Source organism: Uranotaenia lowii, chromosome 3, assembly GCF_029784155.1.
Source record: "Uranotaenia lowii strain MFRU-FL chromosome 3, ASM2978415v1, whole genome shotgun sequence".
Classification (NCBI taxonomy): domain Eukaryota; kingdom Metazoa; phylum Arthropoda; class Insecta; order Diptera; family Culicidae; genus Uranotaenia; species Uranotaenia lowii.
The window spans coordinates 94557985-94575289 of NC_073693.1; the positions used below are offsets into that span (position 1 = coordinate 94557985).

The window sequence follows — 17305 nt, forward strand, 5'->3', positions numbered from 1 at the left end:
AACCGCTTCGTTTGACACCGTCGTTTTCGCTGCTTCTTCTCGCTTGAAACACCGTTCTTCGCTGTGTCCAACTTTGTTGCACAACCGACACCTTGGACGACGCTGCGGTTGGGGACAATCCGCCGAAAAATGTCCTACGCCGTGACAGTTATAGCACTCATCGTTACGCCTCGATTTTCTGTTGCCACCTTGAACCAAATTCACTCGGTTCGGTTCCGCTTCCGGATGGTTACCTTTCGGTGCAAAATTTCGACGTTTGCACATTTCTTGATTCGCCTCGCAGTACCGCAGGTGCTCTAGCAGATCATAAATCGAACAAAATCTGCTGGTCGACAAGCTGGTGTACAACGGATCGTACGACAATCCGCTGATGATGTATTTGATGACAGCACCATCGCTAACGTTGCCCTTTCGTCCCAGAGCAGTCATTCGAAAAACATAGTTTTCGTACGACTCCTTCGCTTCTTTTACGCCTTTTGCCAACTTGCGGTGAATGTCGGCCTCGTCCTCTTGATCCGGAAACGCCACCTTAATGCCCGTTTTCAGATCAGCCCAACTCGAAATCGCTCGCCGCACTCCCTCGTACCATTGTTGCGCAGCACCACCTAGTCGACACGTTGCGTACAGCAATGTCGAGCTCTTCGACCAATGGTAAAGTTTTTCATAGTGGTCAATGGTTGAGATCCACTCCGTAACGCCTTTGCCCTCACGAAATACCGGGATTAACTGCCGTAATTCTTCCGGATGAAAGTGCCTTTCGGGTACTTGTCGCTCGTAATCGCCTTCCTTCTTCGGTGTAGATTTCGAAGCCATATCACGATCGGAAATTTTATCGCAATCCGGATCGCAAAAAACTTGACTTCGACGAGTTTTTCTGGTCGCCATTTCGCTGGTGCTCGTTTTCCACGCTGGGGCTACGCCACCCGATTGGTCCACTGAACACGCTGGAACCACAAAACTTTCGCTCGCTCGCTTCAGGATTATTGATCCGAATGTTGATCCAGATCCCACTTCTGATAATTTGTAGCCGATACCGAAGGGAAGCGGGTGATATTCTCGCGCGGACGAATAATATAAAACACGTTTTTGCTTGTGTCGCTTTATATTTTGCGTCTTTACTTGTACGCTATCGAATCGAGAATGACGAAACGGAAAATCAACGAGTTTGATACAAATGTTCGTCGTTAAACGCCGTTACGCCGGACCTATCAATTTTACACGCTAGGAAATCATCGCTCAAATTCGTATTATCAATACGCTCAGATTAGAATGCTACAAAATGAAGGGTTAAAATAGCAATTAATCCAGTATATTCAGGTTATTATTGTTGTTTTTCTGAGTAATGTGGTCTAATTATATCGCTAGAATTTCGCTATATATAATTCTCTATAGGGTTTAAAATATTTAAGAAAGGCTCCAATCCACTGCCAAGTTTATAAAATCAGTTTTTTTAGAATGTCATTCTGCTTATTGGGATGTATCATTTTCCGTCATACAGAAATCAGGGAAAACCAGGCTAATTTTCAAAAATCAGGGGAAAATGGGGCTGATCAGGTTATCAGGATGGGCAAATCCAAAAATCAGGCAAGTCCTTAAAAATTTAACACATTGGCAGTGCTGCCTGTTTTGCATTTTGTTAGACAGGGAGCACTCTCGGAGTGGAAAGGAGAGAAACGCACTGTTTGAATGTCAAAACTGGAATGACTTTATTTTATAAATCGGCTTTCTTTTTATATCTAAAAACCTATTGGCGTTTACTTTAAACTGCGTGTGTTGTTTACATTCAGCCAGATCGGGTGAATGCCAACACTCCTCCTCAACACACGCTGTTCACCGCTCAGCAAAGCACTGCGCCGGACCACGACCATCGCCTTCAACTCAACGACCCTCCTCTAGTGTTGCTCGCTGACCATTCTTCGGCCCACTCGATGATAACCTTCCTGCGGATCACTCGAAGACTGACTTCCGTCTGGCCCGACACCCTTCTTGCTACCGATGCTGTTTCTCACGGCTCGCACGGCCCTTCGCAGCGAATCGAAACTCTCCGCCTCGACGCTCCTCCTGAGTGCTGACGCCACCTAGTGGCTCCAGCCCAATGACCCCCATTCGGCGTTCCGGTCCGATGCCCTTCCATGGCACCGGCTTGACGACCTCCCGTGTTTCCCGGCTCGTAAGTCCTCCAGAGGTTCCAGATCCTACGATCACCACCTGGCTTCCAACATGACGACCTTCCACGATTCCGGCCCGCCAACCTGCCATGGCTTCCGGCACGATTACCCACAAGTGATTCCGGTCCGCTTCCGATGGCTCCTGCCAAACGACCTTCCAAAGCACCTGTCTGACGACCTCCCTCCCGTGTCTCTTGGCTTGTTGACCTCCAGCTGGCTTCCCGGTCCGACGACCTACCAGGCTCCTGGTCCAACAACCTTACACGGTTCTGGCTCGACGACGTTCCTCTGGATTCCCGGCGCTGGCTTGCCCTTCCATTGGTTTCCTCCTGGCTGGATACCACCACCGATTCCACTCTTCTCCTCCTTTCCACTAGTGCTGGGCCCATAACCTGTTAGGCAGGGAGCACTCTCGGAGTGGAAAGGAGAGAAACGCACTGTTTGAATGTCAAAACTGGAATGACTTTATTTTATAAATCGGCTTTCTTTTTATATCTAAAAACCTATTGGCGTTTACTTTAAACTGCGTGTGTTGTTTACATTCAGCCAGATCGGGTGAATGCCAACACATTTGTCCTACTTAAGCGGGCCACAGACTACACAACATTTGTACAAATGCGATGAAATTTTGTCGCTGTAAACACGATTTGCATAGTGTATGGCACTGCTTGAATGAGCGCCCAAACGGTTGGAGTAAAATCGGTCGGGATCGAAATATTTTGTACAAACCATCCTCCGGTGTGGAGATGGTTTTTTGTTGTTGCTGTTTTCGCCAGCAATCGTTTGGATTCGCGTGAAAAATGTTTGTGTAGTGTGTGGGCGAGCATAGATCAAACAATCGTCGTGGAATCATCGAATTTGTACAGGCCATTTGTGTATGGCCCGCTTTATTTTTGAGTTTTTTTTTACATTTTTTGCAGGCGTAAGCAAGTGTGCTTGTGAAAGTGTCAAAAACATCTTGTATTTACACTTCTGCCGTTAGAGTTGATGGTGGCGCTGTTGTTTCCCCTCATTTTGTTCTTAAGTGCGGCATCCGCATCGCTTTGCGCAAGGAAGCGCAACTTGGCAGTGCATGAGCGAATTACGATTTTTCTATGAAGGAATATGAAATTTGACTTACCATTATCGACGAATATTGTTTTGTCATATTTTCACTTTTCTCTGGGACTTTTATCTGAGTATTTGCAACTTGGCCTTTTCCATTAAAGATACTCGTTGAACCAGTTTTTTTTTCCGGAAGTGTCCCTTTTTCACTGCTTCATCGCTTTGCACGTACACTTACAAAAATAAAATCAAATTTTGTATTTTAATCACTTTGCTAGTCCCAGAAATTAAATAAAATAATTATTACTTTCTGAACATCACGCTTCAATAAATATGCACAACACTTCCGATTTGCTGTACAAATTTTTCTATCGCCAAGTTCGGCCAAACAGTTCCGGTTCCGGTTCCGGTTCACTTTCACGGCAAAAAGTTGACCTGCTAGAAGCAGTATTTTAAAGCTATAGTTGTTGTTAGTATTCGCGTCCAACATCTGGTTGGGAGTGATAAAATGGCACGGAAAACTAAACACCAAAACTTCCCATTTTCCGACCGAATCTTTTAAAAAACCAACTTGACGAGCCGCCATCAACCGAAGAGAAAATTTCGCGTTTGACCAAAAACGATAAAGAAATCAAAGGATCAAAAACGATATAAAAGGAAGCGGCGCGCACTCACACAACTGCAAAATAACTAGTGTTGCCATTTTTGTTTTTGTACGCCATATTGTAATAATAGTAAATATCAAGAATTTTTTCGGTTTGTTACTTTCAAATTACTGTATGCTGCAATGCTGTAAAAATAAATCGGTATGAAAAATTTGATAAGCATTGGAAGATGATTGTATTTAATTAAGTCCCTGAATAAATATTATATTAAAAAACACAAAGAAAAATCAATTTAAAATGTCAGTAAGTATAAGTTCAAAATTTAAAACCAAGATTTTTCGCTGCACCCTCAACGATTCTTCTTGATCAGTCGAATACTGTTTCGGACCTCAACGTCAGCCTTTTCCAATTTCTTCATATCCTCGAGGAAAGCAACCGATTCGCCGGGATCAGCAAAAAACTTAACCACCTTGCCGACTCCCAGTTCCTGTATGATAGCTTCATATTTGTCCACGCCGTGCTGTTCGATCTCAATTTGTGCCTTCATTTCGTTCCGGCTCCGAATGATCGCGGCGAGATCACTCCTGATTTTATCTTTGGCCCGCTGCAAGGAACACCTGCAAAGCATCGGCGTTAGAGCGTCGAATTTTTTTCGCGCCTCGGCAACGAACATGTCCTCTGCGCCTTTCGGAAATGTTCTTTCATCCAGTTCTAAAATATCGATCATTTTCATGCGCAAGCGACTGCCATGGCCCGGATTTTCGGTTAGCGGATGCAAAGGTTGTTCCTCTCTGAACAACGCCAAGAACTCGTCCATGGTCATCTTGGCCGCTTTCTTGCCGGCACCCTTAACCTTTCGGCCGAACAGGCGGGAAACCTTGGCCACATCGTAGCCGAATTCCATCTCCGTTATTCGGTTCTCGTCGTCCGTGGCATAACGAATTGCACTCACCTTTAATTTGAATGAAAAAAAGGGTAATTAATGGATAAATCAGTGAATAGAAATACGCACCTCTTCCGGGGTCTCCACAATCCGGACGATGTCTCCATCTATTGTTTGCGCAAAAACACTATAAACTTCTAGCTCGATGTCGGATATCCGTCGAAATACGGTTCCTCCACTCTTGCGAAAATCGTCACGGTTCATCTTGCGTGGGTTTTTATGTAACTTTTTTTTTACCTTGAAGTTGTCCCTCTTGTGGGACTACTAGAAATTGTATTTTGTAAATATTCGAACGTTTTCAACCGATAATGTCGCAAATTAATGGAAATAATGGACAATCACAACTGGAAATGTAAACAGCGCGCCGCAAATCGAATAAACCAAAATCTCTTGCACAAACTTACTGCCATCTGCATTTTTATTTTTTGTCAAGCTTTTAAAGAGTACACAAATTTGATACCAGAGGACGTAACGATCGTTAAGTAACGTTTTTTTTTTCGCGGAAAATTAAAGAAAAGTAAAATTTACCGAGAAGCAGAGGTATATTTTTTAAAGATTGTAATTAGAGCATAAATTTAATGTTTCAGAATTATGAAAAGTAAAACATGTATGAGCATTAAAAACATGCTTCCCATTCCGATATCATTTGTCTATTTATCTACATGGCATTTCGTCTCACAACATAACCTGATAAACAATATACCTCCAATTCCAAATCGGTCCATGGCAACCGTTCTCCAACTCTAATATCTTATCACAGATCTTATCATTTAAAACTTTGCTAACAGCTTCAATTTGTTGAATTCTGTTGAATTTTAGATGAATAAGAAAGAAAAATTACTAACATTTTTGTGTACGGGTTCTGTATACGCACGATTATTAAAGTTCAATATATTTTAAACAAAACTGTTAAAAATCTTGATTCAAATTTTTAAATATATTTTTTTACTTTGTTTAACAATAAATTTTTTTCATGCCATGTGTCAAAAGTGGCTTATCCTCAATCTGCAATGGTTGAGGTGCTAGGTGTCCTGATTTTCGAGAGACCGTCCTGATTTGTAAAAACCTCTCGTGTTATCCTGATTTTTAAAAATTGGTCTCCAAAATGTCCTGAATTCTCCTTATTTGCATAAAAACTTCTCAAATATTATCGAATTGGTAGTTTGGTTAAACTATGAGAAAATCGTTTTAATCTGTAATATAATAGTTCAACCCATTTAAGAGGGTAATCTTCGGTTCAGATGATATTTAAATCACTGATGGTGCGGCTGGTAAACGGTGGATAATGTGCAACACGAGACCCCATAGTGGTCATATCACCTCTTATTCACAACTCCTATCTCTACCTCCCCGCGGTGCCGGCTGGGGTGCGTGTAACCTAAGCGGAGATCGGGTACCCAACCCTGGTGGATGCTTTGGTCGCATGCAGACTGAGAAGGTGGCCGCACGCGTCTGTTCCCCAGGTCAGGGGCGGCGTGCAACAACAACCGAGCGTCTGTTCTCCAGGTCAGGGGCGGCTCAAACAGCGTCTGTCTTGCAGCAAGCGGCTGAATTTATGAAATGCGGCTCCCGCCAGCTAAGTCCAAGATGGCAGCCCCATCGCGGGATAGGGACTTTAGGCTAACAACCTACTGCTCCTTATACCTTGTATTGTTACAGAAACTGAGAGAAGAAATAACCGAATTGGAACTTTGGCAACGACTTTTAGCATGAAAACACGGACTAGAATTGGAACTTGGAATGTTTTGACCCTTGCCCAGCCAGGAAAGCTGGCTCAACTTGCTAGAGAAGCTAGCCGCCTCAAGCTAGAGATATTGGGACTGAGCGAAGTCCGTTGGCCTAACACTGGAGAACACAAGACACAGTCCGGGCAAGTACTGCTTTACTCTGGCATACGAGGAGAACATGCTACTCGGGAACGAGGAGTTGGTTTCCTGTTAAGCCCGCAGGCCCATGTGGCCCTCATAAGATGGGAACCGATAAACGAAAGAATAATCGTAGCCAGATTCAGAACACGGGTTAGAAACCTTACAATGGTCCAGTGTTATGCGCCAACTGACGTTGCCGATTTGCAGGAGAAAGAGCAGTTTTACAGTCAATTGAACAGCGTGGTCGAGAGAATTCCGAAGGGGGACATTCAAATCCACTTAGGCGACTTCAACGCAAAGATTGGCTCCGATAATCAGGAATTTGAGCGCATCATGGGGCGCCATGGTCTAGGACAGATGAGCGAAAACGGAGAGCTGTTTGTAGAATTTTGTGGCAACAACAACATGGTGATCGGTGGATCGCTCTTCCCCCATCGACCAGCACATAAGGTCACTTGGGTATCCCGAGATGGCCGAACAGAAAATCAAATTGACCACATCTGCATCAGTCGAAAATGGAGAAGGAGCCTTCTTGATGTCCGCAACAAACGGAGCGCAGACATTGCATCCGACCATCACCTCGTCCTTGGCGAGATACGACTGAGGGTTGCGCGTGTCCAACGGCGCGAGGAGAAAGTCGGTTGTCGATACGACGTCCGCCGGTTGGAGAATCCAGAGGTGAAAAGGGCATACGTTGAACAGCTAGAATCCCGAGCCTCGGAACTGCCGACAGACGGAACAGTCGAAGAACAGTGGTGTGGAATCAAGAATGCCTTTATCACGACGAGCCATGGTACTCTCGGTAAAGTTTGTGGAAGACGAAGTGAATGGATGTCGGATGAAACCTGGAGGATGATCGATGATCGGAGAAAGGCGAAAGTCGGAATTGAGCAGGCATGTACCGGTCAGCCAAAGCAGCCGCCCGCTTACGATATGCGGAGCTGGAAAAGGCAGTTAAACGAGCTTGTAGACGAGACAAGAGAGCCTGGACAAACTCCCTAGCCGAAGAGGGAGAAAGAGCCGCCGCCATTGGAGATATCCGATTATTATATGATATTTCTCGCCGCCTTAGTGGTGCAAGGACTAATGCAAGAATGCCGCTGAAAAACCGAGCAGGTCAGCTGCTGACAGATCGAACAGATCAGCTCAAGCGTTGGACTGAGCATTTTGATCAACTTTTCCGAGTTACAAATAGCAATGGCCAACAGAATCCGCAGCTCGAGGCGCCCACAGTAAGTCGCATTAATGGCGTCAACTCGGAAGCGCCCACGCTGGCTGAAATAGAAGCTGCAATCAAGGACATGAAATCCAACAAAGCGCCTGGAATCGATTGCATTCCTGCTGACATTTGGGATACTGCAACATTCCCGGCCGACTGGATGCAGGGTATCCTCGTAAAGGTCCCAAAGAAAGGAGACCTAACAGAGTGCGGTAACTGGCGTGGCATAACTTTGATCTGTACAACCCTTAAAGTACTCTGCAAAGTGATCCTGAACAGGATCCAGGAGAAAATCGACGCTACACTCCGACGGCAACAAGCTGGATTCCGATCCGGACGATCATGTGTGGACCACATCACAACGCTACGAATAATACTGGAACAAATCAACGAATTCCAGGACTCTCTTCTTCTGGTGTTCGTTGATTTAGAAAAAGCATTTGACCGACTGAACCACGAAAACATCTGGGCTGCTCTTAGACGACGAGGGGTCCCAGAGAAACTAGTCCATCTCATCGAAGCACAGTACGAGGCATTTTCGTGCAAGGTCTTGCACGACGGTGTCTTGTCCGAACCAATCCCGGTAACTGCTGGAGTGAGACAAGGATGTATTTTGTCACCGCTGCTTTTTCTCATCGTAATGGATGAGATCTTGACTGGATCGATTGACTGTAGACCAAACCGAGGATTGCCGTGGAATCCTTCAACCATGGAGCAACTGAACGACCTTGACCTGGCAGACGATATTGTTTTGCTCGCCCAAACACAACAAGACATGCAGAGCAAACTCGACGACCTCACCGAAAGCTCCAAGGCAGCAGGTCTCAAAATCAATGTCGGAAAGACCAAGTCGATGGAAATCAATACAGAAAATCGTTCCAATTTCGTGGTAGCTGGACAACAGGTTGAGACAGTGGAGTGCTTCCAGTATCTTGGTAGCCAGATTACGCCTGATGGTGGGACCAAGAAGGACATCGAGACCCGGATCAGAAAAGCCCGATTTGCGTTTGCGAGTCTCCGAAACATCTGGCGGTCACGCCAGATCTCTCTACGAACTAAGATCCGAATCTTCAACTCAAACGTCAAATCCGTATTGCTGTACGGGTGTGAAACTTGGTGCACATATGCGGTGACGACGCGAAAACTGCAAGTTTTTGTGAATCGCTGCCTGCGGAACATCATCCGCGCTTGGTGGCCTGGCAACTGGATCTCAAACGTTGAACTTCATCGCCGGTGTCATCAAAAGGCGCTAGAAATCGAGATTCGGGAACGTAAGTGGAGATGGATTGGGCACACGCTGCGGAGAGATGAAAACGAGATTTGCAGAGAGGCGCTTGACTGGAATCCAGATGGGCATCGAAGAAGAGGCAGGCCCAAAAGCTCGTGGCGGCGAAGTCTAGCCGCTGAAATCCGCACAGTTGACGAGAACCTCGGCTGGCAGCAAGTGAAGACGCTGGCTCCGGATCGCCAGCAGTGGAGATCTTTTATCTCAGCCCTATGCGCCGGTCAATCGGCGCTGGACCCTTAGGTAGGTAGGTAGATGGTGCCAAGAAGCTGCGTACTGATGTTATATGAATTAAGGCGTTTACAGCACCTGTGTTGCGCCTTTATTTATGCAATCTAAGCAGAGCTGCTTATTATTTCCATGAATCAAAAGGTGTCCTGAAAAATCCTGGTTTTTAGATTCACGTTGTCCTGATTTTTGACGAAACCATCCCTGCATTGCAGAAACGAAATCGGCTACTGGACTGAAAAAAAGGATAAAAAACCTCCTAATAACAGGAATCTCGCTAGTATAAAAAATGTGTCGCTCGTCCAACTGACGCTATAATATTGATTTCCCGATACATTACAACTAAAAACTTTTAAGATTGCTACAATAACTACTTACTCAACACTTTAAAATTAGTCGCTTTCTCAAACTCTTGCTAGCTCGGATACACGTGGATAAACTTCCGGTTTCACGCAGACGTACATAGTTTAAGGCGTAAACTTTATGAGTCCCTATAGGAGGGTAACCATTTATGCCGCTTAATCGCGTTTTAACGCCACAATTAGTTTAATTTAACTGAGGACACGAAACTAACTTGGCCGCAGCCTAACGACCATACAGTTAGTCAGGCAGACAGAATTGAGCCCCCAACTCATGTTACTTTTCCTTATCTGTTACACACCAACAGGGGAAAATGTATATTTATTAGGGTGGCCATAAACCTCCTCATCTAATACTGCAAGAAAGCAAGAGCAGAAACTTCAAACGAGTTTTTCTCGAAAGCACATTTCTAAAGTCCGTGGACATCGTCATTTGAAAACTACTTATCCGATTCTTTTCAAATTTGGAACATATTTTCTACATAAAAAAAATACCAGACCCCTACGTTTTTCTTTTTTTTTTTTACTTTGGGGAGATTTTACAGATAAAAAATGGCGGATTTTGTCGTGAAAAATCGTAGTTTTAACTTCAAACGGCCACAAAAATTTCATAAAATTTTTTTTAAGTTAAATCAAAACGTTGGGGTCCAGAAAAACATCTATTTAAAATATTTTGCTCTGATTTTTTGACTTCAGATGATTCTGTGCTGAGATACAGTGTCCACCGCAAATCCTGTTTTCTAAAAGGCATCCTCGAAAGTGCTCATTTCCGTCACCGGCTCATTTTTCAATATTTTTCTTCAAAAAAATTACTAAATGTTCTTTTAACAATGCTTAGTATAATGCAAAAAATTTGAATACATTTGTTTGAACGATAGCTCTAGAAAAAAATCGTGAAAATGGTGTTTTTTTTACCCGTTAGACCCTACCCCCCCTTAAGTCATTTGGCATCGATTTATTCGATTTTAATTTTTGAGGGTTAAAAAACCTGTAATTTAGCATATGTCAGTTTTTTAGGCCAATCTACAAAATCTATATGATCTGTTTCCATAATTCGATCATGATTTTTTCCCGTACATCCATTGCCGCCCTCATATTTATGTATTTACTGCATATCATCCCATATCCTCCTATGAGATGACATGGGTTGAACTATTTGGGTTACTTCCGGAAAGCCGGCCAGTGGGCCGGAATGTCTGTCAATTCCGATGGGATTCGCAATTGCCGCAATAACTTTTATGATACCTACAACTGAATCTTGTCGGCTTTCTGCGAAGCTAGCGAAAAAGAAAAGTCGGGAAAAAGTAAAATGAGGTTTCCATTTGTTTGCTGATTGTAATGATCAAATGCACTTCAAACAAATGTACCGGCTTATCGTTTAAGCAGATCCAGATTTCAGATTTGTATTCGGAACTCAAATTCAGAAGAATCCAGATTCAGATTTTTGAGGGTGATGGAAGGTAGAGAAACAACTTAAGCCAACATAAGAAGAACATAAGCCGTAAATATCATGATTTTTTCAAAAAAGATACAACCACTCATAGAGCGGGACTTGGACCCGCTTTAGCTTGTTTTTTTTAATCGAAAATTAAGGTAAACATCGGTTACTGTTTGTTAATTTAAACAAAGTCCAAGCAATCGAAAGATTCCCTTTGCTTTAACTCAACCACGGTGGCCAGCAACAATTTAATGATTAGGTACATTTAACTCATTGATTGATGTCCAGCTTCGTAGCATCGAAGGTTATTCGCCCTTGAACTGCACCCTACAGAGCACACTCATCCTGTTGCATCCTTCCAGCTTCATCAGTACATTGCTGCTATCGAATGCACTGCGCTGCATGGTGTCCTGAAAAAGTATTCAATCTGTTTTAAGTTGAACAGTAGCAGAATCTGCTCTAGTGTGCGTGAATAACAACCGGAAATGTGTACCACCCCCCAATTGGGGGTGGTGCACGTTTGAAGAAAACAAGCCTCTGATTTCACTCTCATCAGCTCATTTTCTGATGCAAGCGAACGTTAGAGGAAACGAAAAGCTAAATATACATCCACAAGCAGAACAATCAGTTTGTATTCTTTGCATTCCTCCGCTTTTACGTTTGCTCCCACCATTCCTTTCAACTTTAAAAGCTCCACTTAAAGTTAAGCTTTTGGAGATGGTGGATGAAACATTTGCTTTAGTTTTCCCGAGGCCACATGGTATGGAAATTAAACTGCATTTTGCTCTCTTTTGGAGAGAAACTCTCCATGAAGCATGTATCATGAAAATGTTGCTCCGGAAGAGTTGCCAACAAATAGTTTCAAATCAGGAGCTAAATTCTGAATTTTGAATTCATAACTCTAAATTCTGAATGCTGAATTTTGAATTCAGCATTCAGAGTTCAGAATTCTGAACTCTGAGTTTTTCTAAAACTGACAAATCCGGTGAAAGTTTTGTTTGTCCGGAATGATATTTGAACCTTACAAAAAACGCTTGTATTGGAAATTTAGATCTGACACCCGAGTACCCTTTTCTTGAATTTTAATTTTAGAATCTCAATAAATCTTCTTACCCAGAATAGTTAATGTTGGTATTTATTGTTTTGCAGCATCAAGAATGTCCCAAGCAACCAAAAGTCGCGTTTTTACTTAAAGATGGAACTCCGAAGTTCACATTTGGCTGAAAAAATGTTTTACGGGAACTTCAGGTGACTCTTGTCGCGTAAAAGTTACTCAGGAACTTCCATCGCCCTTTGAAAGGTTAAAATATCGATAACGGAACTTCTAAGCGCTTTTAATGGAACTTCTTTCAAGAAGGTCGATAACGTTCGCGTAACATTCTAAAGCGCACCATTAAGATACTTGAAGGTGTTTTAAAGAACCTATATGGGAATTCTAAACGACATGTTAAAAATGTCTGTCAATTTCTTGTCATGGTATTTGTTTGTTTATATCTGTACTGATATTTACAAATGGAATTCAAGATTTTTTCGAATTTTTCTTATAAATGTTAAGATATTCGAATAAATTTTTGATGATGCGAATTTTTGTTATGATTCATATTGTGTACTTCTATTGACCAACCCACTCAATCATCTCAAATCACATTAAGTTTAAATACTAATTATTACAGTGGCAATTAACTATTGCTGGATTGGTCGAGAGGCTGGTGAGTTTCATTGCAACCTAGAGAGCAGCGGTTCAATTCTCTAGGCGTGTAAGCAGCTTTTGTAATCAAAACAATATAATTAAAATCAATGAGATAGACCATGATAGACCGGCAACCTAGCAATCTGACATGTGGTTGTCAGAGCAATCTGTCAATCGGATTTTTTTTTCGGCGCGTAGAAGTTTCTTGACATTCTCTTAGAAGCTGAATAGCGTTCTCTACAGCCACCTAAACGAACTTGAAAGTAGCTTTAAGAACTTAAATTTTGGGCTGATTAGCATTCTCTTCAGACACAAACGAGAGCTGATTAAGCTTCTATGGAACCTTTTTAAGGGAATTCTGGTTGCTTGGGGTAGTCTTATTTGTTGGTGTACTGTCCACGTTATGGACGTTTGATAGAAAATTCCTTCTGGGAACGAAGTCGATAATAGTCGACATTGAGAGAGCTGTCACGAAATATTACTATCCAAACTAGACAAATATGGAATAAGAGGAACAGTTAATAATATCCTTCGCAGTTATTTAGAGGGGCGGAAGCAATTTGTAGTGATTGAAAATACCAAAAGCGTGTTAAGGAATATTGATATTGGTGTACCACAAGGTAGCAATATAGGTCCGTTACTTTTTTTGTTGTATGGGGCCGTTCACTAATTACGTAAGCACGATTTTGGAAATTTTCAACCCTCTCTCTCCCCCCCTGGTAAGACAACGTAAGATTTTTCCAAACCCTTCCTCCCCCCCTAATAAGATCTTACGTTTTTTATTCTTTGAGAAATTTATACGTTTTTCCAATAGCTTGAAAATATTAAAAATGTGACATACATGCTTCAAAGCAAAGTATGTCACATTTTAAGTAAAATTTTAAAACTGTATTTGAAAAGCACAATCTATACAAAACAACAGATGAAATGTTATAATAGATTAAAGAAAACATTATTCAAGACATGTTTGGGGTAACAATAATTTTTAATAACTTTCCACAATCAAATAAACAATATAAAATCTATATTCCGATTTCAAAAGAAAGATCAGGCTAGCCATAAAACATTGTTATGTTTTTTACCTGAAAATCATAAAAATCTTTGGAAAAAATATCATTCTACACTACTAAAATTGGGGCTAAAATTTTTAACGACAATCACGTTGTCAAAAAGTTTTAGTTCTCCCAATTTAACAAAGTTTGACCATAAAAGTAAAGTTTTGGTCGTTGAGTTCTAGTGCCGTAGAAGTGAAGATCACCAGCTGTGTCACAAGTGTAGTTGGCAAATCGTCCGGTGTACCGCCTTAATCAATATCCGGTGGTATTGTGCACCCATTGTGTGACATACATGGTGGATTTGACACGACCGACATCTCGCAGCACACCGAGCCGAACATAAATTCGACGCTGGTTCGGCGGTTTGACGAAGGCCAACATTAGATGCAGCATTAACGACGGCTCTCGTTTTGCGCTCGGTTATCCAACGGCGCGCCAATCATACGCCGGCGCCCGCGAAAATTCACGACGGACCGGGATTCCAGTCAATCGATAGTGGTTAACGAAAGAACGAACAGGAAAACCAAAAATATCATGATTTGGGAAGTTCAAATTTTTAAAAAAATTTCGAGCATTTACGGGTATTTTGTAGCGGTTTTTTTCCGCTTGGGGGGGAGGGGTGATCACCCCGATCACCCCCCCTCCCCCCATAGGACCGCGCCTGGATACAAGTCGAGTAATTGCACACAATATCAATTTGACATTCTACAAACAATAACACAGCACGTCAATCCATTCAGCGGGACAATTAACGAATTTCGACCTGAAATTAAGTTTTTCGGCATATACCAAAAAGGTACATATGCGTACCTTTTCTCAGAGTTGAACGTACCTCAATAGTTTCAGAGTTATAGAACTATGCGATTCTTCAAGCAACTCAAATATGATGTTTGTTCGAGTATATAAAATCACTGGAAAAAGTTTATATAACTAAGTATGACAAATTTCAAAGTTTGATAAAAAATTGTTATTGAAATTTGATGTACCTCCGAGGTATTTTTTTTTTTGCTGGAAACCTGCAAAATTTTGCTGGTTTTTGTCCCGCTGACTTTCCAGCAATTTAAATTGCTGAAAACAGCAAACGTTAATGCTGGATTCTAGCAATTCCAGATTGCTGGAAGCCAGCACTTTCTTTCAAAACAACCGGCTGTATTCAGTACTGTAGAGAATAATAAAACGATAATAAATATTAATTTATATCAATGAACAAGCCTATTCCATTTCACGAAACTATATACATGATTACGTTAATCGAAATAAGTGTTTGAACGAAAGAGAGAAATCCTCTCTTCGTTCAATCGCTATAGAGTGCGAAGTGCGAAGCGTGAAAATTTGAACGGCATTCTGTTAACTACTTTTGGCTAGAACGGTTGTTGGAACTGGAACGCGTTGAGTTTTTTTTGTGAATTAAGAAAGAAATTCACTACAAATGGCGCAGTCAAGCCTCCTCCATTTTAAAGTTGCAAAAGTTTAGTTAAGTCTAAGAAAAGTGTTAATAAATAATTTTTTTTTCAGCTGAATCGACGGTAACTAATCAATGCTCCCAGAAGCATCATGCAAGGTTTTGTAGTGCGACTTGGTTCCGGATGATTCTTAGAGCCAAAGTGTTGGTTCCTAATGATCCGGAGAACCTAAGTGACGCCAGCAATTGGTTCCGAAGTCTTTCGGAGAACCAAGGATAACAACATACTGCAACAATATTGAAAAATTGTTGAATTTCTTTTGCGACTTGTTTCCGGATGATTCGGAGAATCGAAGTGACGCAAGTGATTATAAGAGCTGTGCGACTTGGTTCCGGATGATCAGGAGATCTACACTGCCGGCCAAAAGTTTGGGATCACCCGCTAAAAAACATGCAAATTTTGATCGTTCATATCTCAGCCGTCTTAGGACATATTGCAAATCTTCTGATCTCATTTGAAAGATAAAGAGCAATAGCTAATTTGGAGGTGTTTTGCCCAGAAATAATGTTTTAGTTTTGCACCTAAAACTTAACCTAAAGTTAGAGCATTTTCAAAAAAACGCATTCAATGTTCAAAGCCGATCATCTCGCGATAGGGTGAACCAAATTTCAAAATTTGAGTTGCATTAGAATCCTTATTCTATACTTCTCAAAATGCAATCCAAAAATTTCGTGCAAAAATTTAAGAATGTACTGTATGTATGTATGTATGTAGATAATCCACCATGGGTGCACGGATTCACCGCAGTTTCGCCAACGTATGCGCTAAATTGCATTCTTTAGATTATAAGTTCGGCCAATCTTCAATGCAAATTACCACATACCCGACACCATGGCTTCGTGTGAACTGTCATGTAATGAATGTATTTCGTGTATGTGTATGTCTTATTTGTAGAACGAGCAATCAGTTTCGCAACCGTATAAAATTCATAACATTCTCAGTGTTATGAATCTACGACAGGTATTCCGCATACGTGTAGATACCTGCCCAGCTGGCACCTGATTGAACGTTCTTATATAATAAAATCAATAAATGGAATAGTTATACAACAGAATAACCTTACCTTTATACTTTATACCCAACTTACCTCAAGACAAACTAAGCTTACCTTTAGCTGTGACCGACCTTATTCAGTATCATAACCATATTTATTTCCATCTGATCTAAAATAAACAATTTTTAATGTATTAAAAAATTACGATGCAAAATATTCGAAACAAATCATTAAAATGAATCTATCATTTTAGATCAATTTTAAGTACAAAAAACTAAGAACAGTAAACATGACCACGTCCAACAATTCAAGGAAGTTGAATTGTTAAAATAAATGAATAAAAATTGAATATACTGTATGTATGTATGTATGTATGTATGTATGTATGTATGTATGTATGTATGTATGTATGTATGTAGATAATCCACCATGGGTGCACGGCTTCACCACAGTTTTGTCATGCGCTAACTTGCATTCTTTAGATCAATGGTTCGGCAAATCTCCAATGCAATTCAACGCATACCTTTCACCATGGCTTCGTGTAAAATGTTATGTCATGAATTTGTTTTGTGTATGTGATAGCGTTATAGCTGAATGGGTCAATCACCAGCACAGCCGTTTTGAAATTCATAACATTTTAAATGTTATGAATCTTCGACAGGTATTTCGCATCCGTGTTTATACCTGTGCAGATGTCATACAAAAATTAATAAAGGAATGGGTTAATATACCTTGTTCACCTCAAAACAAAAAAAAAATATAATACAGTATAATATAAAGTTATAAAATATGATATAAAATGCAAAAATACAATATTATATACATGACAACTACATGAGGTTTCAAAAATACTTCAAAAACAAATAAAAATGTGTTGGTTTGCAACATGTCAAAAGGGAATAAAAAAATGTACTGATTTTTTTTTCAAATCACATAAAAAGTGTTT

General features: G+C 41.3%; 1 protein-coding gene across 1 annotated transcript; it reads right to left on the reverse strand.

Annotated features, from left to right (window-relative positions):
• Window positions 1-4166: 4166 nt before the first annotated feature.
• Window positions 4167-5125, reverse strand: LOC129752436 (uncharacterized). Its single transcript, XM_055748216.1, has 2 exons — window positions 4830-5125; window positions 4167-4769 (listed from the first exon to the last, which is right to left on the reverse strand). Exons 1-2 carry the CDS (start codon window positions 4962-4964, stop codon window positions 4167-4169), a joined length of 738 nt encoding a protein of 245 aa, XP_055604191.1. The 5' UTR covers window positions 4965-5125.
• Window positions 5126-17305: the final 12180 nt, after the last annotated feature.